The sequence below is a fragment of the Indicator indicator genome, unplaced genomic scaffold (assembly GCF_027791375.1).
Source record: "Indicator indicator isolate 239-I01 unplaced genomic scaffold, UM_Iind_1.1 iindUn_scaffold_101, whole genome shotgun sequence".
Taxonomy (NCBI): domain Eukaryota; kingdom Metazoa; phylum Chordata; class Aves; order Piciformes; family Indicatoridae; genus Indicator; species Indicator indicator.
The window spans coordinates 96010-122052 of NW_026539216.1; the positions used below are offsets into that span (position 1 = coordinate 96010).

Genomic DNA, 26043 nt, shown 5'->3' on the forward strand with positions numbered 1-26043 from the left:
CTCTGGACACCTTCCAGCCCCTCCAGATCCTTCCTGGAACAGAGGCTCCAGAACTGGACCCAGAGCTCCAGGAGTGGTCTCAGCAGAGTGGAGCAGAGGGACAGAATCCCCTCCCTGGCCCTGCTGGCCACACTTCTCCTGCTGCAGCCCAGGCTCTGCTTGGCTCTCTGGGCTGCAAGTGCTCACTGCTGGCTCCTGCTGAGCTTCTCCTCCCCCAGCACCCCCAAGGCCTTTCCTTCAGGGCTGTTTTCCAGCCAGTCCCTGCCCAGCCTATAGCAGTGCTTGGGATTGCCCTGAGCCAGCTGCAGGAACCTTGCCCTTGGCCTTGTTGAGCTTCATGAGGTTGGCTTGGGCCCAGCTCTGCAGCCTGTCCAGGTCCCTCTGGATGGATCCATTCCCTCCAGCCTCTCCAGGTCCCTCTGGATGGATCCCTTCCCTCCAGCCTCTCCAGGTCCCTCTGGATGGATCCCTCCCCTCCAGGCTCAGCAGCACCACACAGCTTGGTGCTGAGGGAGCCTCAGTGCCACTCTCCATGGCAACAACAGAGATGTTAACCAAGCCTGGTCCCAGTACTGATCCCTGAGGGACTCCACTTGTCACTGGCTTTTATGAGCCCATGCCATCAACCTCTCTCATTAGCCTCCACTAATTAGCATTGGGGCTAATTAACCCCCAGTTAGTGCTGCCTGAGCAGGAGCCTGGCCATGGTGATCTGGTCAGGTGGTGATGGGCACTGGTGCCTTCACCTTGTTGAAAGGATCCCAATGCACACATACATCATCACCATCATCATCCTCCATCCCTCATCCATCCCTCATCCATCCTCCATCCCTCACCCCTCCATCACCAAAGAAAAGCCCTTTTATTGTCACCAGGAGGGATGGGGACAGCACAGGAGGAGCAAAGGACCCCTGGGACCCTGGGGCCAGGCTGGGAGGAGCTGATGCACCCTCAGCCCCTGCTGGAGGGGGTGGGTGAGGCCAGGACCCCCCTGGCATTCTCAGCAGAGCTCCTGCTACATCTAAAGGGAGGGGACAGCTGGGCTGGGCTCTTCCTTGTTCACAGTGAATTTGGGGTGCTGGGGGGGGGTGTCTCAGCTTCGCTGGGTCTGCTCCAGTGGCTCCTGCAGGACTTCAGTCCCCAGCCAGCCCTGGGGGCAGGGGAGCTGTGGCAGTGCTGAGCACAAGGGGGTCAGGGGCTGCTCCTTGTGGGCCAGAGGGAGCATGGGGGGCAAGAGGCAGCTTGGTCCCTGAGGATGACCCCTGAGGGGTTTGCCCCCCACCCTGGGCTGGCACTCAGCCCCCCAGTCAGGGGAGCAGGGGGGACAGCAGCACTGCAGAGGCTCAGAACAGGATGGGACCCTTGGGGACAGAAAGGGCAAGGGGGAAGGAGGCAGGAACTGAGTGCTGCAGGGAACTGGAGCAGCTCTGGTGCCCCCCAGCAGCTCTGGTGCCACAGCAGCTCTGGTGCCCCCCAGCAGCTCTGGTGCCACAGCAGCTCTGGTGCCACAGCAGCTCTGGTGCCACAGCAGCTCTGGTGCTCCACAGCAGCTCTGGTGCCCCCCAGCAGCTCTGGTGCCACAGCAGCTCTGGTGCTCCACAGCAGCTCTGGTGCCACAGCAGCTCTGGTGCTCCACAGCAGCTCTGGTGCCCCTCAGCAGCTCTGGTGCTCCACAGCAGCTCTGGTGCTCCACAGCAGCTCTGCTGCCCCCCAGCAGCTCTGGTGCCCCCCAGCAGCTCTGGTGCCACAGCAGCTCTGGTGCCCCCCAGCAGCTCTGGTGCTCCACAGCAGCTCTGGTGCCACAGCAGCTCTGGTGCCTCCCAGCAGCTCTGGTGCTCCACAGCAGCTCTGGTGCCACAGCAGCTCTGCTGCCCCCCAGCAGCTCTGGTGCTCCACAGCAGCTCTGTTCCCACAGCAGCTCTGCTGCCCCCCAGCAGCTCTGCCCCCAGCCCCTGCTGCCCCTCACTGGATCAGCTCCACGTAGTTGGCAGGGAACATCCCGAAGTGGCCGTCGGGGCCGACGCCTCTCCACCAGCCCTCGTCGATCATCTCGATGTTGGTGATGATGTGCTCAGGGTCGAAGGAGATCTCAGTGTCATCAGCTGCAGGGACACAGAGCACAGCTCAGCCCCAGCTGGCCACACTGACAGCCCCTCAGCTGCCTGGCATGTCCCTCCTGAAGGGGCACAAGGGGCCAGGGTCTCTGGGGGCAGCCTGGGGCCAGCAAACCTCCCCCAGGTCAGCAGCGGTGCTGGGGGCTCACCAGCCTGGTAGTCGTAGAGTGCCCGGGCACAGAGCCCCTTCCCTGTCAGGTCTGGCACCTGCTGGTACTCCAGAGGATAGGCATCATCAAGGTGGCCCTGCAGGGAGGAGAGGAAGAGAAAAGGACTTACTGGAGTCACCAGCACCATGCACAGGGAGGGTCACAGCAACCTGGGGTCCTGCCCTTGAGTCACAGCAACCCCAGGAAGGCTCCAGGCTGGGGGCAGAGCTGCTGGAAAGTGCCCAGCAGGAAAGGCCCTGGGGGTGCTGGGTGCCAGCAGCTGGAGAGGAGCCAGGGAGTGCCCAAGTGGGCAAGGAGGGCAGCAGCAGCCTGGCCTGGAGCAGCAGTGGGGTGGGCAGCAGGAGCAGGGCAGGGATTGTGCCCCTGGGCTGGGCACTGGGGAGGCCACAGCTGGAAGCCTGGGGTCAGGGTTGGGCTCTCAGTGCCAGAAGGACTTTGAGGGCTGGAGCAGGGCCAGAGAAGGGAACAGAGCTGGGGAAGGGTCTGGAGAAGAGGCTGGGGAGGAGCAGCTGAGGGAGCTGGGGGGGTTGAGGCTGGAGAAGAGGAGGCTGAGGGAGACCTCATTGCTCTCTACAGCTCCTGAGAGGAGGCTGGAGCCAGGGGGGGTTGGGCTCTGCTCCCTAGGAACAAGGACAGGACAGGAGGAAATGGCCTCAGGCTGCCCCAGGGAGGTTCAGGTTGGCCATGAGGAACAATTTCCTCCTGGAAAGGGTTGTTGACAACACTCCCAACCCAAGACACTCTGTGTTGGGTTGGGAACATCTTCAAGGGCAGCTCTGTGCCAGGACACAACCTCAGTGCTGGGCACTGGAGACTCCAAGGGCCAGGCCCAGAGGAGCTGAGCTGGGGCAGCTCTGCTGCTTCTGGATGTGCAAAGAAGGAGGAGATGTGGAGCTCCCCCCATGGCCCCCGGGGGGCTCCAGGGCTGGGTGAGGGTGCAGGTAGGGTGCTGAGGGCTCAGCACCACTGTTACCTCCTGTCAGAACAGGACCATGACCAACTCCTGGAGTCTTCCCCCATCTCAGCCCCTCCTCATCCTCCCCCAGCACCAACCTGGGGAGCTTCCTCATAGATGGCTGCAGAGTCTGCTGGCTCCTCATAGAGATTGGCCTCCTCCAGCTGGGCACCAGGGGCACTGCCATTGTACCTGGGGTCCTGTCCTGTAGCACATAGCTTTCTGTCACCTCTCCCTGCTCCCTCTCACCTCTCCAGCCTTGCAGTGCCACCAAACTCCTGCTGGATTCCCACCCAGGGCTCCTGTCCTGCTGGAGGGTGTGGGGGGAGCAATGAAGGGGACAGAAGAGAGACCCAGGAGTCTCTGGTGGGGGAAGGAAGCTTCCTCAAGATGAGCCATGGCCATGCTGCTCCTCCTGGTGAGCACCAAACCTGATGGAGCAGAGCTCTTGGCCAAGAGCAGCATCTAGTGGTGACTGAGGCCTGGGGACCACCAGGACTTGGCCACCCTGGATCCTCCTCAGCCCTGGTCCCCACCTCCCCCTGGTCCTGCTCACTAGGGTGGATGGAGAAGCTCTGCCACAGCTGCAGGTTTTGCTCCACCGAAGGAGGTCTTTTTCTGGCTGAAGCCAACCACTCAGAGGCTTCCCAGGTCCATCCTGACTCCTTTGGGCAGCCTCTCTGGCCCTCCCCAGGAGCCCTCTCTGCCTGCTGGAGCTGGAAAGGCACTGCCTGGGGACAGGGAGCTGCTTTGCTGGGTCTCGAGGTGCTTTGGGAAGCTCTGAGTGTGGAGGCAGCAAGAGAGCTGGAAAGGGGCTCTGGGGGTGCATGGAGCTGAACTTTCTCAACCCTTGGGCACTGAATCTGTGGCTGAAGAGGAAATGAAGGGACTGGATTTGGGTTGGAAGGGACCTTTCAAGGACATCCCCAGCCAGAGCAGGTTGGTCACAGCCCCAGACCACCTGACCTGGGATGGTGCCAGGCTTGGGGCAGCTCACACCTCTCTGGGCAGCCTGGGCCAGGCTCTCCCCTCCCTCAGTGCCAAACATTTCTCCTTCTCTCCACTCTCAATCTGCCTCTTGGAGCCCAATCCATCCCCCCTTGGCCTGTCCCATCAGGCCCTGCTCAAAGCTCTGTCCCCAGCTTTCTTCTCAGCCCTTGAAGCACTGAGAGGCCACCAGAAGGTCTCCCTGGAGCCTCCTCCAGGCTGAGCAACCCCAACCCTCTCAGCCTGGCCTCAGCAGAGGGCTCTCAACCTTTTCAGCATGGTTGTGGCCCATCCCCAGGCTCAGCCCTTCCTGTCCCCTCCAGCTGGAGACCATCCCTGCAGGTTTCTGGCCCTGAAGCTCTTCCCAAGCCATGGGGAAAGGAAACAGAACTCAGCAAGTGCCCAACCTTGGAGCTGCCCTGGGGAGGGGTGAGGCTGAGCTGCTTCAGTGAGGAACCAACCCACCCACCTGCAGCAGGTCCAGGTGAGGCTGGAGGGGTTCCCCAGGCAGAGGATGGGGTGAAGGAACCTGGAGCAGCATCCTGGGCTGGAGAGACAGGAGGGGCAGGACCCAGGGAGTTCACCTCCCCCTGCAGGAAGGGGCTGCGGAGCTTCCCTGGAAAAGGAGGGAAAGGTCCTGCAGGAGCTGGGGGGGTGCCAGGATAACCCCAGACCCCAGAGGGAGTCACTGGTGGTAGCTGCTTGGTGCTTTGTGCCCACTGCTGGCTGATCCTCCCAGGCAGGATTTTCCAGCTCCCATCCTGGCTGGCAGAACCAGTTTGGCAGCTGGGAGTAGCCCAGCAAACGGAGAAACAGAACACAGTCCTGGGGGAGGAGCTGGAGGAGCCAGGGCCTGCCCTCTAGGATCTCACCAGGGATTTCTGGAGCACCCCTGGGCTCTACAGACAGCAATTGGGACACTGGAGCAGGGAGGCTGTGGCTGTCCCCTCCCTGGAGGTGATCAGGGCCAGGCTGGATGAGGCCTTGAGCAGCCTGGGCTGGTGGGAGGTGTCCCTGCCCTGGGCAGGGGCTTGGAGCTGGATGAGCTCTGAGGTCCCTTCCAACCCAACCCATTCCACGGTTCTGTGAGTCCCTACCCCACAAGGCACTTTTGTGCCCCTGTCACAAACCAAAATCTTATTCCAGATGAATTTGAGCTCCTCTCCAGGAGGCTGAGCTGAGGAGCAGATGCTGACCCAGCCCTGCCACATGCTCCCAGCAGCTGCTACCAGCTTGGATGTTCAGAGCTTCCTGGCTGCTGTCTGACAGCTCAGGCTGCTCTCCTCTAAAGGCTCTCACTCCTGCTTGGTTCAAGAAGTGAAGAACATTGGGGGGCAGCCACGATGGACCATGGCTGTGGGGCATGAAGAGAATCAAATTTCATTTTGAAAATGACCTTTGAACTGCAGAAGTGAAGAACTTCCCTGAACTGCTAAAACTGCAGCAAGAGCCTTACCATGGAGAACATCAGAGTGTGAGACATGGCCCTGCCCATGGCAGAGGGCACCCACAGCAGCTTGCCCAGGGGCACAGTGCCCAGGGGGGGTTGGAAGCTCTCCACACAAGGACACTCCACAACCTCTCTGGGCAGCCTGCTCCAGCCCTCCAGCACCCTCACAACAAACAACTTTCTCCTCCTCTCCAGGTGGCACCTCCTGGGTGCCAGTCTGTGCCCCTTGCGCTGTCCCTGGGCACCAGTGAGCAGAGTCCTGGCCCCAGCCTCTTGCCCCCCACAGCTCCTTTAGCTCTTGCTGAGCATTGCTCAGCTCCCCTCTGGGGCTGCTCTTCTGCAGGCTCTCAGCCCCAGGGCTCTCAGCCTTTGCTCCTCCCAGAGCTGCTCCAGGCCCCTCAGCAGCTTCCCAGCCTGCCCTGGACTCTCTCCAGCACTTCCCAGGCTCTGCAACTGGGGAGCCCAGACCTGGAGGCAGGACTGCAGCTGTGGCTGAGGGCTGAGGGTCCGGAAGGAAGGGCCAGGGCCAGGCTCTGCTCACTGTGCCCTGGGCTAGGCCAAGGGGCACTGGATGGAAACTCAGCACAGGAGGTTCCACCTCACCATGAGGAGGAACTTCTGCACTGGGAGGCTCCCAGAGCCCTGGAGCAGGCTGCCCAGAGAGGTTGTGGAGTCTCCTGCTCTGGAGCCTTTCCAGCCCTGTCTGGATGTGTTCCTGTGGGACCTGTGCTGGGTTCTCTGCTCCTGCTCTGGCAGGGGCTTGGACTCCAAGATCTCCAGAGGTCCCTTCCAACCCCTGACATCCTCTGATTCTGTGACCATGACCTCCAGCCTCCAACTAGACCCTGCCCCACTGATCCCAACCCTCTGAGCTGTCCTTCAGCCAGTTCTGAACCCACCTCACCCATCCCATGCTTCCCAAGCCTCCCTGGATGGCAGCAGTGGGAGAGGAGCTCAGCCCTGGCACCTACCTGGCTGTGAGGCTGGCACCGCCTCGGCCGGCGCCGACCTCTCCTTCTGCTTGAAGATGTCCCTGGGGTTCACTGCCCTCTGTGCAACCAGAGAAGCAGCCTCCTGCCAAGGGCAAGGCCACAGAGACCCCAGGGTCAGGGGCAGGGCAGCCTCGAGGGGAGGAGCAGCAGGAGGTGGGCAGTGAGCCAACAAAGCCTCCCCCAGCACCCTCCAGGAGCCTACCTGAGCCTTCTCCACTGATTCACTTCTCTTGAAGCCCTTCCTCTGCCTGGCCTCCTGCTCCTCAGCTTGCTCCTTCTGCAGCACAAGAGAGCTGCTGCAGCCCCAGCAGGCACCCAGCCAGCCCCTGCCAGCCCCCCCCCCCATCCTGCCTCTTGCATCCCCCTTCTTGCTCATCCAACCCCATCCACCCCCACCCAATCCCCCCCATCCCTCATCCAGTCCCCACCATCCCTCATCCACCCCTCCAGCCCCATCCAGTCCAAACCATCCCTCATCCACCCCTCCAGCCCCATCCAGTCCAAACCATCCCTCATCCACCCCTCCAGCCCCATCCACTCCAAACCATCCCTCATCCACCCCTCCAGCCCCATCCAGTCCAAACCATCCCTCATCCACCCCTCCAGCCCATCCATCCAACCATCCCCATCCACCCCTCCAGCCCCATCCAGTCCAAACCATCCCTCATCCACCCCTCCAGCCCCATCCAGTCCAAACCATCCCTCATCCTGCCTCCTCCATCCCACATCCATCCTCCTTCTTCCCCATCCAGCCCCATCCAGTCCCCACCATCTCTAATCCAGTCCTCCAGCACCATCCATCCCTCATCCTGCCTCTTCCATCCCCCTTCTTCCTCATCCACCCCCATCCAGCCCTCACCATCCTTCATCCAGCCCTCTCCAGCCCCACCCACCCCTCATCTAGCCCCATCCACCCCCCAGGACTGGAGGAACAGGAACAAGGAATGGAGATGGTGATGGAGGGTGGATGGGGAGGAAACCCCCAGGATGTGGGAGGGAGAGGCTGGAGCTCTGCTGGGCTGAGAACAAGGATTTGGCTCCCACCAGTGTCCCCATGGAGTTCTGAACTCTGCTTGCCCCCAGGGCTGTGGCTGGGCTGGCCATGGGGATGTGACCATCAAGGGCCACCAAGTGAGATCCCAGGCAGTGGAAGCTCCTCCACCCCCCTGCTGCCCCTGCCCACAGCATGCTCTGCCCTGTGGCACCTTGACCTCTGCTCTATGGGGCAGGGCTGAAGTCACCAGGCCATGGGGACAGCCTCAGAGCTCACCCACTGCTGCTGCTCCTTGTCCCTGTTCTCTGCCTCCTGCTGCTGCTGGAATCTCCTGCAGGGACAGATCACAGCCTGGGCTTACCCAGCAGGCAGGGCAGGGGGTTTGGGCTGGGACCTCACCCTCAGAAGACCTGGGGAGGCACATTCCCCACTTTTGGAGCCCGATGAGGAGCCACAGGAGAAGAGAGGGGCAGGAGCTGCTCCAAATGGTGGGAGCAAAGCAGGGAACTCTCTTCCCTCAGGGTCACAGAGAAGAGGATCCAGCACAGTGGGGCTGAGCTGACACCTCCAGCCCAGCTCCAGACAGGAAGGTGATGTCCTCTGCAGCCCCACACCACCCCTGGGGGGAGGAAGGAAACCAGCACAGTGCTGGGCCCTGCACACAGCAGCTCCCAGCCCCCCACCAGCCAGCCTGGGTCTCTGGCAACCCAGGAGTGGAATCTGCCGTGGCCCCAAGGTGCTGGCAGCTTTCAGGGACACATTACAGAAGCATTCTGCAAGGGGTTGCTTGGTCCTGGGGGGCAAGGAGAGCCATGGAAGGTGCTGGACAAGTGGCTGCTTTGGCCAAGGAGAAGATGCTGGCCCCACCAAGGGGGCTTGCTGGGGGCAACCCAGCTGGAGGAGCCCCTGGGCCAGCTCAGCCAAAGCTCCACCTCCGTGAAGGTGAACATGGCTCAGGTGGCAGGAACAGGTGAACACACCTCAGGTGGCATGGGGGCAATCAGGGGAGTGAGACCAACAGGTCCAGGGGCATCAAGGTATGCTGGTGGCCAGGCTGAGCCTGCCCTGGTGCAGGATGAGTCCTCAGCTTCTGCCTTAAAGGTCTCTGGCACTGCAGTGCTGGCAGCAGCAGGGACCACCCTGTGCTGCTGGGACAAGGGGACACAGCTCCAGGAGATCCTGGAGAGGGCTCTGGGCACTGTTCCCATCCTGCCCAGCCCAAGGACTCACTTCTGGGCCTCGATCTGGCTGGACCTGGCTTTGTAGCTCTGCTCCCTCCGGGCTGCCTCCTGCAGCTCCCTCTCGCGCCGCTCCCGCTCCAGCCGCTGCTGCTCCTCCTCCGCTCGCCGCTTCTCCTCCAGCCTCCTGTTCTCCTCATCCTTCTGGGGGCACAGGTGGGGCAAGCCCTGGGTTCAGTCCTCTGGGAACCATCCCACAGCCAGCTCTCTGCCACCCCAGCAGCTTTTCCACCTCCCCTGCCAGGGCACGGAGGGCTCCCTACAGCCCAAGGCTTCCCCCCTGCTGCTGAGCCAGGCTGGAGCCCAGCTGGGGAGCAGACAGAGCAGGCAGCAGACCCAGAGCAGCCTTCCCCTGCTCTTCAGCCTCCAAGAGATGTCTTCAGAGAGGCCAAGCCTCAAACCCAGCCCCTCCTCACCCAGGTGCAGTTTGCCATCCAGCCTCTCCTCCTGGGCCCAGCCTGCAGCCAAGTCTGAGTGAGCTCAGAAGCTCTTCCAGACCTTTGTCCTCCTCCCTCTGCACCCCAAGGAGGACTCCAGGAGAGCCCCAGTTGGAGAGGAGAGATGCAGATGGAGAGAAATCAGAGAATCATGGAACCCCAGACTGGTTTGGGTGGGAAGTGGACCTCCCAAGCTCATCCAGTCCAACCCCCTGCAGCCAGCAGGGACATTCCCCAGCCAGAGCAGGCTGCTCACAGCCCCAAACCTGACCTGGGATGGTGCCAGGCTTGGGGCAGCTCACACCTCTCTGGGCAGCCTGGGCCAGGCTCTCCCCACCCTCAGTGCCAAACATTTCTCCTCCTCTCCACTCTCAATCTGCCTCTTGGAGCCCAATCCATCCCCCCTTGGCCTGTCCCATCAGGCCCTGCTCAAAGCTCTGTCCCCAGCTTTCTGCTCAGCCCTTGAAGCACTGAGAGGCCACCAGAAGGTCTCCTGGAGCCTTCTCCAGGCTGCACAACCTCAACTCTCTCAGCCTGGCCTCAGCAGAGGGCTTCCAACCCTGCCAGCATTGCTGTGGCCTCCTCTGGCCCTGCTCCAACAGGTCCCTGTCTGTGCTGAAGGCTCCAGAGCTGCCCCAGGGAACTCCAGATGAGGGCTCAGCTCCATCCCCCCTCCCATCCCAGTGATGCAGCTGCAGCAGAGGCTGCTCTCCTGCCTCCTCACCGCAGCCTTGGCCCAGAAGTTGTCTTTGTTGACTCTCTTGATCTCAAACATTGCATTTGTCCTCTGGTAGACAGTGCCCTGGGGGGAAGGCAGAAGGTGACACTTATGGAGCAACCACAGCTTCTCCTGCAGGTCCTGGTCAGACCCTCTTTGCCTTTCCCCAGTCCCACAGACCAGCAGCCTGGGCTGGAAGGGCCAACAGAAGAAGAAGAAACACCAAGAGACACTTTGTAATGGAGCAGGACAGCAGAGCCCTGGGACTGGAACCTCATGCTTCACCCCAGGCTTTCAGGAAGGGTTGGCTGAAGCCCATCAGTGCCTGAGCTGCCAAAAATGAAGGCTCCCAGCCTGGTCCTCCTCTTGCCTCAAGGTAAAAATGAGATCATCTGCAAAGCCCAGCCTGGGACAGCCAGCAGAGTGGCCAGGAGCCATGGGAGGGTGACACTGGCACAGCAAAGCAGGGCTGGGGGACACTGAGGGCTCAGCTCAGCTCTTCAGCAGGGCTGGAGATCATCTGAAGCTGAGCTTCCCCTTTGGACAGCTGAGGAAGCTCCTGGCTTGGGTGTTCAAAAACCACCTTCCTCCAGAAGGCTTCAGCTGAAGAGAAGTTGCTGAGACCTCAACAGTTCACAGCACTGGGGGTAGGGAAGCTTCAGGCTCTGCTTGTCCCCTGTCCCTCAGCTGCTCCACAGCCTGGGAGCAGCCCCACAGCCTCTGTGCCTCTAAACACCTGAGCAGAGCTGTGGGCATCAGCCCTGCTCCCAAACCAGTTGGGTCTGCAATCATGGAATGGTTTGGGTGGGAAGGAACCTTCCAAGCTCATCCAGTCCAACCCTCTGCACTGACCAGGAACGTCCCCACCCAGAGCAGGCTGCTCAGAGCCCAAACCAACCTGATCTGGGATGGTACCAGGCTTGGGGCATCTCCCATCTCTCTGGGCTAGGCTCTCAGCACCCTCAGTGCCAAACATCTCTTCCTCCTCTCCCTCTTTGAGTTCCAAGCCATCATCCCCTGTCCCACCACCCCTTGTGGCTCTGCCACCACCTTGCCCTGACTCACTCCACAAGAAGCCAGAGAGAGAGGAACCAGCCCTGGGTGGTGTGGAACCCACAGCCACACAGAGCACAGGGACCCCCTGACACCCAGCACTCACTGATGGTGGCCCCAGCCCCTGCCCCTGCCTGCCCACAAAGCCACCCCGGGAGCCAACTCACCACAGGAGCTTGAGGACCTGAGTCCTGGAACTTGCTGCTCTCCTTGTGAAAGTTGTAGTTGGCCCCAGAGGCCTTGGCAACCTTCTCCATGATGAGCTCAGGCTCCACGTCCTCCTCGGCGCGGGCATTGATGGTGACGTGAGCCCCCTGGGCAGGGGCACAGCACAGGGTGACAAGTGGCTCCAGAAGCCACCACAGCTGCTCTGAGAGGTCCCCACCAGCGGGGGAGAAGAGGCTCATCCCAGCTCCTCTCCAGCCTCCAGACCTACTCTGGCCTGCAGGAGGTTCCTCAGTCCCTGAAGCATGCCCCTGCGCTGTCCTACAGCTGTCCCCAAGCCTCTCCTGGCCCTGGGCCTGCCCTGCAGACACCTCTGTGTCACCCCAAAGAGCAGGGCACAGATCTCTGTGGCCATGACCTAGGCTGAAGCCCCCCTCCAAGGCAAGCAGGACCTCATGCCAAAGGCTCAGACCTTCAAGAAGTTGGCCACGGTGCTGACGTGGTTGGCGCAGGCTCCTTTCCTGGCATCATTCACTCCTTCACCTGTCTGCAGAGAGACAGCAGCTGAGAGACCACCCCCAGCCCCCAGCCCCCAGCCAGGACCAGGGGCACAGCCTCAAGCTGCTCCAGGGGAGCTTCAGGCTGATGTGAGGGAGAAATTCTTCCCAGAGAGAGATTGGCCACTGGGATGTGCTGCCCGGGGAGGTGCTGCTGGCACTGTCCCTGGAGGTGTTTGGAAAGAGACTGGAGGAGGCCCTGGGGGCCATGGCTCAGCTGATTGCTGGGGGGGAGAGCTTGGACTTGGTGACCCCAAAGGTCTTTGCCAGCCTGCTTGGTTCTGGGATTCTGACTCTGGGACTCTGATGCTGTGATGCTGAGGGTCAGCCTGGAGCTTGGGAAGTTCTTCAGTGCCAGGGCAGTGAGAGTCTGGCACAGGCTGCCCAGGGAGGCTGTGGCTGCCTCCTGCCTGGGGGTGTTCAAGGCCAGGCTGGATCAGGCCCTGAGCAGCTGAGTCTGGCTGAGAGGTGTCCCTGGGCATGGAGGGGAGGTTGGAAGAGAGGATCTCTGAGGTCCCTTTCCAGTCTGTCCCCACAGGAGAGGTTCTGCAGCCTCAGATCATCCTGGTGGCCTCCTCTGGAGCCTCTCCAGCAGCCATTCTGTGACTCTCTGCTTGGAAGAGCTGAGGCTGGGGCTGGTTCCTCCACAGCAGCACCTGGGGGGGCCCTGCACCAGGCTCTGATCAATGGCATCCTGGCAGCAGGGCATGGAGGTGCCAGGCCCAGGCTGGAGAGGATCAGGGAGCATCACCCCCAGCATGCAGGGTGTGAGAAGAGGCCAAGTGTGGGGTTTTGTAGGGGTGGAACCCCAGCATGGCTGGGTCAGAAGAGACCTCTGGAGGTCATCTAGCCCAACCCCCTTGCTCCAGCAGGGGCAGCCAGAGCAGGCTGCCCAGGATCACAATGGGTTTGAAAACTCTCCAGAGGAGAGCCCCAGCCCAGGCTGGGTTTCTAGCAGCATCTCCTCGACCTGAGTCTGCAAAGCATCTGTGGAGGCCATGGCAAGGCCCACCCCAGAGGGTGCTGGTTTGGTGCTGGTCACTTTCTGGTACAGAAGCACAGAATCACCTGGTTGGAAAAGACCTCCAGGCCCACGGAGTCCATTCAGAAGCCAACATCTCCCTGCACACAGCTCCCATGGGCCTGAGCTCCTCATCCAAACATCTCTGGAACTCCTTCAGGGATGGGGACAGCACCACTGCCCTGGGCAGCCTGGGCCAGGCCTGGACAACCCCTTCCAGGAAGAAATTGTTCCTCATGGCCAACCTGAACCTCCCCTGGGGCACCTTGAGGCCCTTTTCCCTTGTCCTGTCCTTATTCCCCAACTCCCACTTGGCTCCAGCCTCCTCTCAGGCCCTTGTGGAGCCCTGAGCTCTCCTGGAGCCCAGGTGAAGCTGAAGTCAATGTGGTGCCCCCAGAGTTCTTGGGGCTATGCAATGGTTGCCAAAGAACTCCCAGGATGGACACAAGCATCCAGTGCTGGCACCTTCCCTGGTGAAGCAGGGGCTGGACATGGTCAGCTTTGAGCCAGGCATGTCCAGCAAAGCCCATTCCAGGACCCCACCACTGGCCAAGGCTGGTGGCCACATCTGGGGGGAGGAGGGAGAACATGGGACAGAACCAACCCTGCAGACACCAAGGTCAGCACAGCAAGAGGAGGTGCTCCAGGCACTGGAGCAGAGATTTCTCTGCAGCCCCATGGTGAGGACCATGAAGGTTAATGGTAGAGCAGATTCCACCTGCAGCCCCTGGAAGACCCCCACTGGAGCAGGCTGAAGGAGGCTGTGGGCAGCCTGTGCTGGGGCAGGCTCCTGGCAGGAGCTACAGCTCCATGCAAAGAGGAACCCACACTGGAGCAGGTCTGTTAGCAGGACCAGCTTGCAGTGGAGCCATGCTGGGGCAGGTTCTCCTAAAGGACCATGGAAGGGATGCAGGCTGGTGAAGAGCTTGGAAGCCCATGGAACACCCTCAGAATTGCACCTGGGTGGAGAGGACTCCAGGTACCAGCTGCTGCAGGTGTGGCAGCCACAACCCAGGAGAGAGGTGGAAGGAGGCTCAAGCCCAGCAGGTCCTGCAGGGACAGGGACAGGGTCTGACCCCACTCACCCAGTTGATGAGGACGTATTTGGGCAGGCCAGAGTTGGGGTCCTTCACCCTGCAGAAGGCATACATCACCTTCCCACTGTTGAGCTCCTCCACCATCTCCTCCAGGCCACCATCTGCCCCAGGAGAGAAGAGAGGAGGTGAGCTGAGCAGATCATGCAGCTGTGGTGGGAGGGCCAGGCAGAGCCTGCAGCCTCCTGAGTCACTTTTACCCAGAGCTTGCCCACACCAAGAACATTCCAGATGCCTCCTGTTGACCCCAGTCCTCCCAGTACCTGCTCAGGATACCACCACCCCATGGCCTCAGCACCACAGCTCCAGGGCTCTGGAACCCCTCCAGGGCTGGGGACTGCACCACTGCCCTGGGCAGCCTGGGCCAGGCCTGGACAACCCTTTCCAGGAGGAAATTGTTCCTCAAGGCCAACCTGAACCTCCCCTAGGGTAACCTGAAGCCATTGCCTCTTGTCCTGTCCTTGTTCCTAGGGAGCAGAGCCCAACCCCCCCTGGCTCCAGCCTCCTCTCAGGAGCTGCAGAGAGCAATGAGGTCTCCCTCAGCCTCCTCTTCTCCAGCCTCAACCCCCCCAGCTCCCTCAGCTGCTCCTCCCCAGCCTCTTCTCCAGACCCTTCCCCAGCTCTGTTCCCTTCTCTGGCCCTGCTCCAGCCCTCAAAGTCCTTCTGGGGACTTGGGTTGAGAACTCTTCCGAGTGAAGAAATTCTTCCTGATGCCCAACCTGAACCTCCCTTGGTGCAACTTGAGGCCACTTCCTCTTGCCCTGTCACTTGCTCCCTGCTTCAGCAGCCCAGCCCCCACCTCCCTACAACCTCCTCACCTAGATGAAGGGAGCAATGAGATCTCCCCTTACAGAGAGGAGCAGAGCTCAGCCCTGGCACACGGGGGGACAAAACCTCAGCAGATGAGCTCATGGTGACCCTGCCACACGATGGCCCTGCCCTGTCACCCCACCAGCCACAGCATGGCTGCAAAAAACCTCCCAGAAAAGGAGGAAAAAATGCAAAAAGCAAGCGCCAGCAGCTCAGGAACCTCCCGAGGCCAGGGTCCTGCTCCTGGCTTTGGTCTGAGCCCCGGAAAAACGACCTGCAGCTTCCCCCTGAGCTGCTGCAGCTTCTCATGAAGTTGCTGCAGCTTCACCACCACCCCTCCCCCTCCCCCCCGAGCTCCTGCAGCTTCCCCCCGAGCTGCAGCTTCCCATGGAGCTGCTCCTGCCTGCCACCGAGCTGCTGCTGCAGCTTCCCCCCACCGAGCTCCGGTACCTTCCCCCGGAGCTGCTGCAGCTTCCTGCCGAGCTCCTGCAGCCTCCACCCCGCGAGTTGCAGCTTCCCATGGAGCTGCTGCTGCTGCATCTCCCCCCCAGGCTCCTGCACCTTCCCCCCGCAGGTCTCTGGCGGCCGCCCCGGGCTCGGTTCATTCTCTGAAGCTCCGAATCTGCCGCGGAGCTTTCCGGAGCTGACAGAGACGTCTGGAAACCGAATCCCGGCCGGGTGACGGCAGCCTGGGAGGGGCTGAGGGTTTGCCAGGTCACCGTTTAACAAATCTCACGGTGGGAGGTGGGGAGGCACCTCTGGAGCTCCCCCAGCTCAAGCCCCTGCTCCAGCAGGGCACCCACAGCAGCTTGCCCAGGGGCACAGTGCCCAGGGGGGGTTGGAAGCTCTCCACACAAGGACACTCCACAACCTCTCTGGGCAGCCTGCTCCAGCCCTCCAGCACCCTCACAACAAACAACTTTCTCCTCCTCTCCAGGTGGCACCTCCTGGGTGCCAGTCTGTGCCCCTTGCCCCTTGTGCTGTCCCTGGGCACCAGTGAGCAGAGCCTGGCCCCAGCCTCTTGCCCCCCACAGCTCCTTTAGCTCTTGCTGAGCATTGCTCAGCTCCCCTCTGGGGCTGCTCTTCTGCAGGCTCTCAGCCCCAGGGCTCTCAGCCTTTTCTCCTCCCAGAGCTGCTCCAGGCCCCTCAGCAGCTTCCCAGCCTGCCCTGGACTCTCTCCAGCACTTCCCAGGCTCTGCAACTGGGGAGCCCAGACCTGGAGGCAGGACTGCAGCTGTGGCCTGCCCAGGGCAGAGCAGAGCAGAGGGGCAGCAGAACCTCCCTTGCCCTGCTGCCCACACTCTTCCCCATGCCCCCCAGGACACCACTGAGGCCTTCTTGCCCCCAGGGCACATTGCTGGCTCCTGGGCACCTTCTTGGCCCCCAGCACTCCCAGCTCCTTCTCCTGCAGCTGCTTCCCAGCAGCTCCCCCCTCAGCTGTGCTGCTGCAGGAGGTTGTTGCTGCCCAGGGGCAGGTCCCTGCCCTTGCCCTGCTTGAACCTCCTGAGCTTCCTCTCCCCCAGCTCTGCAGCCTGCCCAGGGCTGTCTGGATGCCAGCACAGCCCGGGGGGTGTCACCACTGCTCCCAGTTTGGTGCCAGCAGCACACTGGCTGAGGGTCTGCTCTGTGATTTCAAGCAGGTCGTTGATGAAGACCTCAACCAAGACTGGACCCAGTCCTGACCCCAAGGGAACACCCCCAGGCCTCCAGCTGGACTCTGTGCAGCTCTGTCCTTCAGTTCTCAATGCAACTCATCCAACCCAGGCTTCCTGAGCTTGCCCAGGAGCTGCTCTGGGTGACAGGACACAAAGGGATGTGCTGGAGGAGCAGAGCTGTGCTGGGTCCAGCCAGGTCCAGAAGCAGCAGCTCCTGGGACACTTAGCTCACAACCTCACTGAGCAGACCTAAGCTCACAGCCCTCTTCCACACCACCATCAGCACATCTGTGTCCCACAGCCTCACCAGCCCCATGCTGATCTCCAGCACAGAACCAGGCTCCCCACAGCCCCCATCCATGCAGCAAAAATGTCCAGGAACCAAAGCACTCACAGCCTGGGCCCCACCAGGGCCTGTGGGGCTGTCCCAGGACCACCTCACCCAACCAGGAGCTATGAGAAACAAATGGGAAAGGGTGAGGGAACCTGGCTGAGAGCTGGGGGATGCAAATCTCCAGAGTGGAGAAACCACCAGAGTGGAGAAACCAGACAGGACAGGACTGGTGCCAGCTGGGGCTCTGCAGCTAGGAGGGTTTGTGCAGCTGAGTGAGAAGCAAAAGGAAAGCACAGAACCAAAGAACCAATCCTGAGATCATGGAATGGTTACAGTTGGAAGAGACCTTTCAGACCACTAAGTCCAACCCTGAACCCAGCACTGCCCCAGCACCACCATCCATGGCCCTCAGCACCACAGCTCCAGGGCTCTGGAACCCCTCCAGGGATGGGGACTGCACCACTGCCCTGGGCAGCCTGGGCCAGGCCTGGACAACCCTTTCCAGGAGGAAATTGTTCCTCGTGGCCAACCTGAACCTCCCCTGGGGCAACCTGAGGCCATTTCCTCTTGTCCTGTCCTTCTTCCTTGGGAGCAGAGCCCAACCCACCCCCCGCCCCCCCGGCTCCAGCCTCCTCTCAGGAGCTGTAGAGAGCAATGAGGTCTCCCTCAGCCTCCTCTGTGGCCTTCTCAGTGCCCAGCCCAGGGGCACAATCCCTGCCCTGCTCCTGCTGCCCACACCATTGCTGCTCCAGGCCAGGCTGCTGCTGCCCTTCTTGCCCACCTGGGCACTCCCTGGCTCATCTCCAGCTGTACCAGAGCACTTTCAGGAGGCCCAAGCTGGACTCTTTGAAGCACTCCCAGGTCCTTCCTTCCCTCATTGAAAGTAAACCCCTCCCCCACCCAGCCACGGCGGCAGGGCAAGGCAGAGACTTCCTTTCGCACTGCCTGGATGCCACTAGAAGCGCCGAGTGACAAAAGCCACCCAGGTCCCACGTGCTGAGCCCTGCAGAACTCCCCAGGGGCATCCCCCCCCTCACCTCCAGAGCCAGCCACACGCAGGTCATTGCTGTTGCCCTCGTAGGTGAACAGAGCCCTGAGACAGAGCCAGAGGAGCAGGGGTTTGTCCAGCCCGGGGGGGGCAATGTGCACCCCAAAGATCACAGCACCCCTCTTGGGCCCCCCCCCCCCAATATCCCTCCCCCCATGCGCAGAGGTCCCCTCCCCACATTCCTGCTGCCCCACAGCCCAGGCATTTCCCGATCCGCCCTTTACACCCCACAGCCCCCACCCCAGACACCACCGCACCTCTAATCACCTCCACCCCCCGCCAGCACCCCCCTACATCCTCTGACTAATCCACCCCCACCCCCCACGTCCCACCCCAGGCACTGGCCCAGCCCTGAATCTTCCCTCACCCACCCTCCAGACACCCCCACACAGCCTCGATTCGCTTCTACCCCCCCATCCCCACCTCCCCCCACTCCGATCCCCCAGACCCCCACCCCAGACCATTCCCGATCCTCCCTGTGTAACCCACAGCCCCCCCAAACACCCCCAACCTCCTCCTAGACACCCCCCAATGCCCTTCCCCACCTTCCTCATACCCTCCCCCCCCAGCATCCCTCACATCTCCCCATCGCCCCCAGAGCCCCTACCCCCCCATCCTCCAACACCCTCCAAAATCTCCTCCTACACCCCCCCCATCCTCCCAACCCGCTGCGAACCCCTTCCACCTCCTTACCCCCTGCCGCACCACATCCCCCCACCCCCGGCCCACATTTCCCCCCCCGTACCCCTCCCCGAGCCCCTTCCCAGTGCCCCCCAGTCCCTCACCAGTCCGTGGGGCTCCCGGCCGCCACCACCCTGCCGTAGGCCTCCTGCAGCGCTCGGCCGTTCTTGCTCAGGTTCAGCGCCATGGCAGCACCGCTCCCGGACCGCCCCCGCCGCGCTCCGCACCTACCGGCACCGCCCCGGGACCTCCCCCGGCACCGCCCCGGCACCGCCTCCCGTCCGCGCCTACCGACACCGCCCCCGAGACCGCCCCTGGGACCGCCCCCGTTCCGCACCTACCGGGACCGCCTGCCGCTCACACTTACCGGGACCGCCCCCGAGAACGCCCCCACCGCGCTCCACACCTAACGGCACCGCCCCGGGATCGCCCCCGGCACCGCCTTCCGCCCGCACTTACCAGGACCGCCCCCGGGACCGCCTCCAGCCCGCATTTACTGGGACTGCTCCCGGAGCCTGCTCCCGTCCTCACTTGCCGGGACGGCCCCCGGAGCCGCATCCCGCCCCTCACTCCCGGGACCGCCCCCAAGACTGCCTTCCTCGCCCGCACCTACCGGGACCGCCCCCGGACCGCCCCCAGCCCCGCACTTAACGCGACTGCCCCCAGCCCCGCTCTTACGGAGACCGACCTCGGGTCTGCCCCCAGGCTGCACTTCCCGGGATCACCCCGGGACCGCCCCTCAGCCCGCACTCACCGGGACCCGCCCCCGCGTTTCTCCACCCCAGAATGGTTCTGTTCCCCGCCCAGCCCCCCCTCCCCTGCTCTCTTCCCGGGGTCATTCTCTCCATGATTTTGCCTCATTCCCGGGGAGGGGTCTGGGGGGCGCGGGGGTCACAGCGGCTTTGGGCCCAGAGTGTTTGTGGGGGGAGGGGGAACGGCAACTCCTCCCAGGTCGGCTTGCGGGGGCACAACCGAGTCTGGGGCTCAGCAAAGAGAGGCTGCAGTGGTCCCCTGGTGGGTGTGGGGGGATTGCTCTCCTCTGCCCCCCAGCCCCTCAAGAGTCACCCCAAAACTCAGTGCTGAAGGGGTGTGGGGGCAGCACACACGGGGGAGGGGGACCCAAGGGTGGTGCCCCCCGTGACAGGCCCCAGCTGTTGGGGGAGGGATGGAATTAGCAGGAGTGGGGGAAATGAGAAGCCCCCCAGTGCCTGCAGCCGGCACTGGCTGGTAGGAGCTGGCAGAGGTGGGGGGCATGGTGGGGGTGTGTCTGATGGTGGGGATCACGGTGGGATAGATGGCACCGGGCAGGGGGGCACAGGCACAGGGGTGCTTGGCATGGAGCAGGATGACACAGCTGGAGGGATGCCAAGTTGGGCAGGAGGGCACAGTGCAGACTTGGATGCCTCGGTGGGGCAGGGGGCATGGCTGAAGGGATGCTCAGCACAGTTCACAGGGGTGAAAGCCTGCAGATCCCTACAGACCCCTGAACACCTTGGAAGACCCAGGCAGAACTCTACGGACCCCTACAGACCCCAGCAGACCTCGGCAGACACCTACAGACCCCTAGGGAACCCTAAGGAAGCCTGCAGACCCCTACAGACCCCCAGAGAATACTACAGACCCCTACAGACTCCTGCAGACCATTGCATGCCCCTGTGGACTCTTGAAGGACCCTGCAGACCCCTGCAGACCTCTACAGACAATTGCAGACCCCTACAGAAACCTGGAGAGAACCTTACAGACCCCTGCAGATTTCTGCAGACCCCAAGATAACCTGGCAGACGACAATGGACTCCTACAGACCCCTACAGACATTTGAAGACCCCTAAAGACCCCTACAGACAATTGCAGACCCCTACAGAAACCTGGAGAGAACCTTACAGACCCCTGCAGATTTCTGCAGACCCCAAGATAACCTGGCAGACGACAATGGACTCCTACAGACCCCTACAGACATTTGAAGACCCCTACAGACCCCTACAGACATTTGAAGACTCCTACAGACCGTTGCAACCCTTACAGTCCTCTACAGACTCCTGCAGACCCCTACAGAAACTTCCAGACCTGTGCAGACCCCTACAGACTCCTACAGGCCCCTGCAGACCTCTACAGACCCCTATAGAAACTTCCAGACCTCTACAGATCCCTATAGACCCCTGGAGAGAGCTGCAAACCCCTCGAGCCCCCCTCAGATGTCTGCAGGGGTATTTAGGGGTCTGCAGAGTTCTGTAGGGGTCTGCAGAGTTCTGTAGGGGTCTGAAGGGGTCTGTAGGGGTCTGTAGGGGTCTGCAGAGTTCTGTAGGGGTCTCTAAGGGTCTGCCAGGGTCTGTAGGGTTCTGTAGGGGTCTCTAGGTACCTGTAGGGGTCTAAGTGTCTGCCGGGGTCTGTAGGGGTCTATAGAGTTATATTGGGGTCTGTAGGGGTCTCTAGGTACCTGTAGGGGTCTGTAGGAGTCTACAGGGTTGTGTAGAGGTCTGCAGGAGTCTTCCAGAGTCTGTGAGGGTCTGCAAGGTTTTGTGGGGGTCTCAAGGTTCTGCAGGGGACTGTAGGGAACTTTAGAGGTCTGTAGGGGTCTGTAAGGTTATGCAGAGCTCTGTATGGGACTGTGGGAGTCTGCAGGGGTCTGTAGGGCTGTGAAAGGGTCTGCTGGGTTCTGCCAGGTTCTGTGGGGTTCTGTAGAGGTCTGCAGGGGTCTGTAAAAGTCTGTGGGGAGTCCATTCGATGTGTGTGGGCTTCTGCAGGGGTCTGTGGGGGTCTGTAGGCTTCTGTAAGGGTCTGCCTGGGTCTATAGGGTTTCACTAGTGTCTGTTGAGGTCTGCAGGGGTCTGCAGAGATTTCTAGGGGTCTGCAGGGGTCTGCAGAGATTTCTAGGGGTCTGTAGGGGTCTGCAGGTGTCTGCAGAGATTTCTAGAGGTCTGCAGGGATTTTTAGGGGTCTGCAGGGGTCTGCAGAGATTTCTAGGGGTCTGTAGGGGTCAGTAGTGTTCTGTAGGGGTCTGCAGGGATCTGCTGGGGTCTGTCGGGGTCTGCAAGGGGTCCATAGAGGTCTGTATGGTTCTGTAGGTGTCTCCAGGGTTAAGTAAAGGATTGAAGGGGTCTCCAGGTGTCTCTTGTGGTCTCTAGAGTTCTGCAGGGCTCTTCAGGATTTTGTAGGGGTCTGTAGGTGTCTATATAGATCTGAAGGGTCTGTAGGGGTCTATATAGATCTGAAGGGTCTGTAGGTGTCTATATAGATCTGAAGGGTCTGTAGGTGTCTATATAGATCTGAAGGGTCTGTAGGTGTCTATATAGATCTGAAGGGGTCTGTAGGTGTCTATATAGATCTGTAGGGGTCTGTAGGTGTCTATATAGATCTGAAGGGTCTGTAGGGGTCTATATAGATCTGAAGGGTCTGTAGGGGTCTATATAGATCTGTAGGGGTCTGTAGGTGTCTATATAGATCTGAAGGGGTCTGTAGGTGTCTATATAGATCTGAAGGGGTCTGTAGGGGTCTATATAGATCTGAAGGGGTCTGTAGGGGTCTATATAGATCTGAAGGGGTCTGTAGGTGTCTATATAGATCTGAAGGGGTCTGTAGGTGTCTATATAGATCTGAAGGGGTCTGTAGGGGTCTATATAGATCTGAAGGGTCTGTAGGGGTCTATATAGATCTGAAGGGTCTGTAGGGGTCTATATAGATCTGAAGGGTCTGTAGGGGTCTATATAGATCTGTAGGGGTCTGTAGGTGTCTATATAGATCTGTAGGGGTCTGTAGGTGTCTATATAGATCTGTAGGGGTCTGTAGGTGTCTATATAGATCTGAAGGGGTCTGTAGGGGTCTATATAGATCTGAAGGGTCTGTAGGTGTCTATATAGATCTGAAGGGTCTGTAGGTGTCTATATAGATCTGAAGGGGTCTGTAGGTGTCTATATAGATCTGAAGGGTCTGTAGGTGTCTATATAAATCTGAAGGGTCTGTAGGTGTCTATATAGATCTGTAGGGGTCTGGAGGTGTCTATATAGATCTGAAGGGGTCTGTAGGTGTCTATATAGACCTGAGGGGGTCTGTAGATGTCTATATAGATCTGAAGGGTCTGTAGGTGTCTATATAGATCTGAAGGGGTCTGTAGGGGTCTATATAGATCTGAAGGGGTCTGTAGGTGTCTATATAGATCTGAAGGGGTCTGTAGGTGTCTATATAGATCTGAAGGGTCTGTTGGTGTCTATATAGATCTGAAGGGTGTGTAGGTGTCTATATAGATCTGTAGGGGTCTGTAGGGGTCTATATAGATCTGAAGGGTCTGTAGGTGTCTATATAGATCTGAAGGGGTCTGTAGGTGTCTATATAGATCTGTAGGGGTCTGTAGGTGTCTATATAGATCTGTAGGGGTCTGTAGGGGTCTATATAGATCTGAAGGGGTCTGTAGGTGTCTATATAGATCTGAAGGGGTCTGTAGGTGTCTATATAGATATGAAGGGGTCTGTAGGTGTCTATATAGATCTGTAGGGGTCTGTAGGGGTCTATATAGATCTGAAGGGTCTGTAGGTGTCTATATAGATCTGAAGGGGTCTGTTGGTGTCTATATAGATCTGTAGGGGTCTGTAGGGGTCTATATAGATCTGAAGGGGTCTGTTGGTGTCTATATAGATCTGAAGGGGTCTGTAGGGGTCTATATAGATCTGAAGGGGTCTGTAGGTGTCTATATAGATCTGAAGGGTCTGTAGGTGTCTATATAGATCTGAAGGGGTCTGTAGGTGTCTATATAGATCTGAAGGGTCTGTAGGGGTCTATATAGATCTGAAGGGGTCTGTAGGTGTCTATATAGATCTGAAGGGGTCTGTAGGGGTCTATATAGATCTGAAGGGGTCTGTTGGTGTCTATATAGATCTGAAGGGGTCTGTAGGGGTCTATATAGATCTGAAGGGGTCTGTAGGTGTCTATATAGATCTGAAGGGTCTGTAGGTGTCTATATAGATCTGAAGGGGTCTGTAGGGGTCTATATAGATCTGAAGGGGTCTGTAGGGGTCTATATAGATCTGAAGGGGTCTGTAGGTGTCTATATAGATCTGAAGGGTCTGTAGGTGTCTATATAGATCTGAAGGGGTCTGTAGGTGTCTATATAGATCTGAAGGGGTCTCCAGGTGTCTATATAGATCTGAGGGGTCTGTAGGTGTCTATATAGATCTGAAGGGTCTGTAGGTGTCTATATAGATCTGAAGGGTCTGTTGGTGTCTATATAGATCTGAAGGGGTCTGTAGGTGTCTATATAGATCTGAAGGGGTCTCCAGGTGTCTATATAGATCTGAGGGGGTCTGTAGGTGTCTATATAGATCTGAAGGGGTCTGTAGGTGTCTATATAGATCTGAAGGGTCTGTAGGTGTCTATATAGATCTGAAGGGTCTGTAGGTGTCTATATAGATCTGAAGGGGTCTGTAGGTGTCTATATAGATCTGAAGGGGTCTGTAGGTGTCTATATAGATCTGAGGGGGTCTGTAGGTGTCTATATAGATCTGAAGGGTCTGTAGGTGTCTATATAGATCTGAAGGGGTCTCCAGGTGTCTATATAGATCTGAAGGGGTCTGTAGGTGTCTATATAGATCTGAAGGGTCTGTAGGTGTCTATATAGATCTGAAGGGGTCTGTAGGGGTCTATATAGATCTGAAGGGGTCTCTAAGGGTCTGTATAGATCTGTAGGGGTCTATGTAGATCTTTAGGGGTCTCTTTGGGTCTGCAGGGGTTAATAGAGCTCTGTATGGGTCTGCTGGGTTCTTCTGGGATCTTTAGGGGACTGTAGTGCTCTGTAGGGTCTGTAGGGGTCTGTGGAGATCTGCAGGGGTCTGCAGGAGTCTGTAGTGGTCTGTATGGTTCTGCGTGCGTCTCTTGAGGTCTGTAGGCATCTTGAGAGGTCTTCAGGGGTCTGTACAGGTCTGCAGTGATCTACAGGACTCTGAAGGGGTTTGTAGGGGTGTGCCAGCGTCTCTAGGGTTTTGTAGGGGTCTGTAGAAGTCTGTAGCAGTCTGTAAGGGGCCGTAGAGATCTGCAGGGTTCTCTAGGAGTCATTAGGGCTCTGTAGGGATCTGCATGCATCTCCAGAGGTGTGCCATCCAGGGTCTGTAGGAGTCTTTAGGTGTCTGTAGCGGTCTGCCAGAGTCTGTAGGGTTCTGCAGGGGTCTTCAGGGATGTGCAGGCCTCTACAGACCCCTACAGACTGCTACAGACCTCTATAGATCCCTACAGACCCTGACACACCCCTGGGGACACCTGCAGAGCCCTGTAGATCACTGCAGAACTCTACAGACCCCTGCAGACCTACAGAGCCCTACAGAACCCAGCAGAATTCTACAGACCCCTATGGACCCCTGAAGACCTTCCTCAGACTCATACAGCCCCTTCAGAGTCCTGTAGATCACTGCAGACCTGTACAGACCCCTGAAGACCTCTCAAGACCCCTACAGACCTCGAGAGACCCCAGCAGAACCATACAGACCACCACAGACCCCTGCAGACCCCTGCAGATCTCTACAGACACCTACAGACCCCACAGACCCCTACAGATCTATATAGACACCTACAGATCCCTACAGAATCCTGAAGAGCCCTGCAGACCTCTACAGACCCCAACAGACCCCTATAAACCTCTACAGACCCCTGAGGATTCCTACAGACCTCCACAGACCCCTACAGACCTCTACAAACAGCCACAGACCTGTACGGACTTCTATAAACATCTACAGACCCCTGCAGACCCCACGGACCCCTGCAGACCCCACGGACCCCTGCAGACCCCACAGACCCCTGCAGACCTCAGCAAAACTCTACAGACAGCTCCAGCCCTCTCCAGCCCCTGCAGACCTCCATAAACCTCCACAAACCTCTCCAGACCCTGGCACGCCCCTGCAGAACCCTACAGAAACCTGCAGACCCTTACAGGTCCCTGCAGATGGCAACAGACCCTGGCAGGAGTAGCCCAGGAGATGCCCTCCATGGATCAAGGGGGCATGGTCAGAAGGATGTGACCTGGCACAGGGTCACACCATTTGGGGCAAGGGGCACGGCCAGAGGGTTGGATGCCTTTGTGGTGCATGGGGATGGGCATGGACAGAAGGATGCCTGGCATAGGGCAAGGGGGAGCACGGCAGGATGGATGGCAGTGTGGGGCATGGGGTGCTGCTGCCAGGGCTGGGAGGATCACCCTTGGAGTCCCATGCTCCCCTCAGCCTGGGACCACCCCCACTTCTGATGCCCCTTCAACATGAGACCACCCTCACGATGCCCCCCTCCCTACCCCACCCTGTGCCACCCACACCCCCGAGCCCCATTTTCCCTTCTCAGAGCTGTGCCAACGCATCTTGGGCACCCGGAGGGGCTCGGGCTGTGGGGCAGGAGATGACCTGGACTGCAGGGGTCGGGGGCACAGGAGGTGGTGGCCTCACCCTGCCCTGGGGTGGGGCCAGAGGCTCCCACCAGGCCTCCTCCCACCGGGCTGGCTGCCCCTGGCAGGTGCCATTGGGCCATTTGCAGCTCGTGTCCCCCACCCTGCCCCTGCCCTCGGGGCACCCCCGAGCCCAGCCCAGCCCACTGCCAGCCGCCG

The 26043-nt window shown here is 59.8% G+C and overlaps 1 protein-coding gene across 1 annotated transcript; it reads right to left on the bottom strand.

Moving 5' to 3' along the window:
* Nucleotides 1–1962: 1962 nt before the first annotated feature.
* On the bottom strand, nt 1963–18660 carry DBNL (drebrin like). The gene is made up of 14 exons (XM_054398753.1): nt 18578–18660; nt 17782–17837; nt 13937–14049; nt 11746–11820; nt 11276–11422; nt 10062–10139; nt 8893–9044; nt 7939–7993; nt 6871–6945; nt 6648–6750; nt 4696–4842; nt 3338–3444; nt 2264–2360; nt 1963–2102 (listed from the first exon to the last, which is right to left on the bottom strand). The coding sequence occupies exons 1-14, from the start codon at nt 18658–18660 to the stop codon at nt 1963–1965; spliced, it is 1428 nt and encodes a 475-aa protein (XP_054254728.1).
* Nucleotides 18661–26043: the final 7383 nt, after the last annotated feature.

What these genes read in the sequence shown, in the direction of transcription:
- DBNL (XM_054398753.1), bottom strand. Translation starts at nt 18,660, where the DNA reads ATGGCGCTGAACCTGAGCAAGAACGGCCGAGCGCTGCAGGAGGCCTAC. An exon ending in CTCACCTGGACCTGCTGCAG is followed by an intron (nt 3,445 to 4,695) that starts GTGGGTGGGTTG and finishes TATGTGCTACAG; the next exon opens with GACAGGACCCCAGGTACAAT. An exon ending in TCTATGAGGAAGCTCCCCAG is followed by an intron (nt 2,361 to 3,337) that starts GTTGGTGCTGGG and finishes TCCTCCCTGCAG; the next exon opens with GGCCACCTTGATGATGCCTA.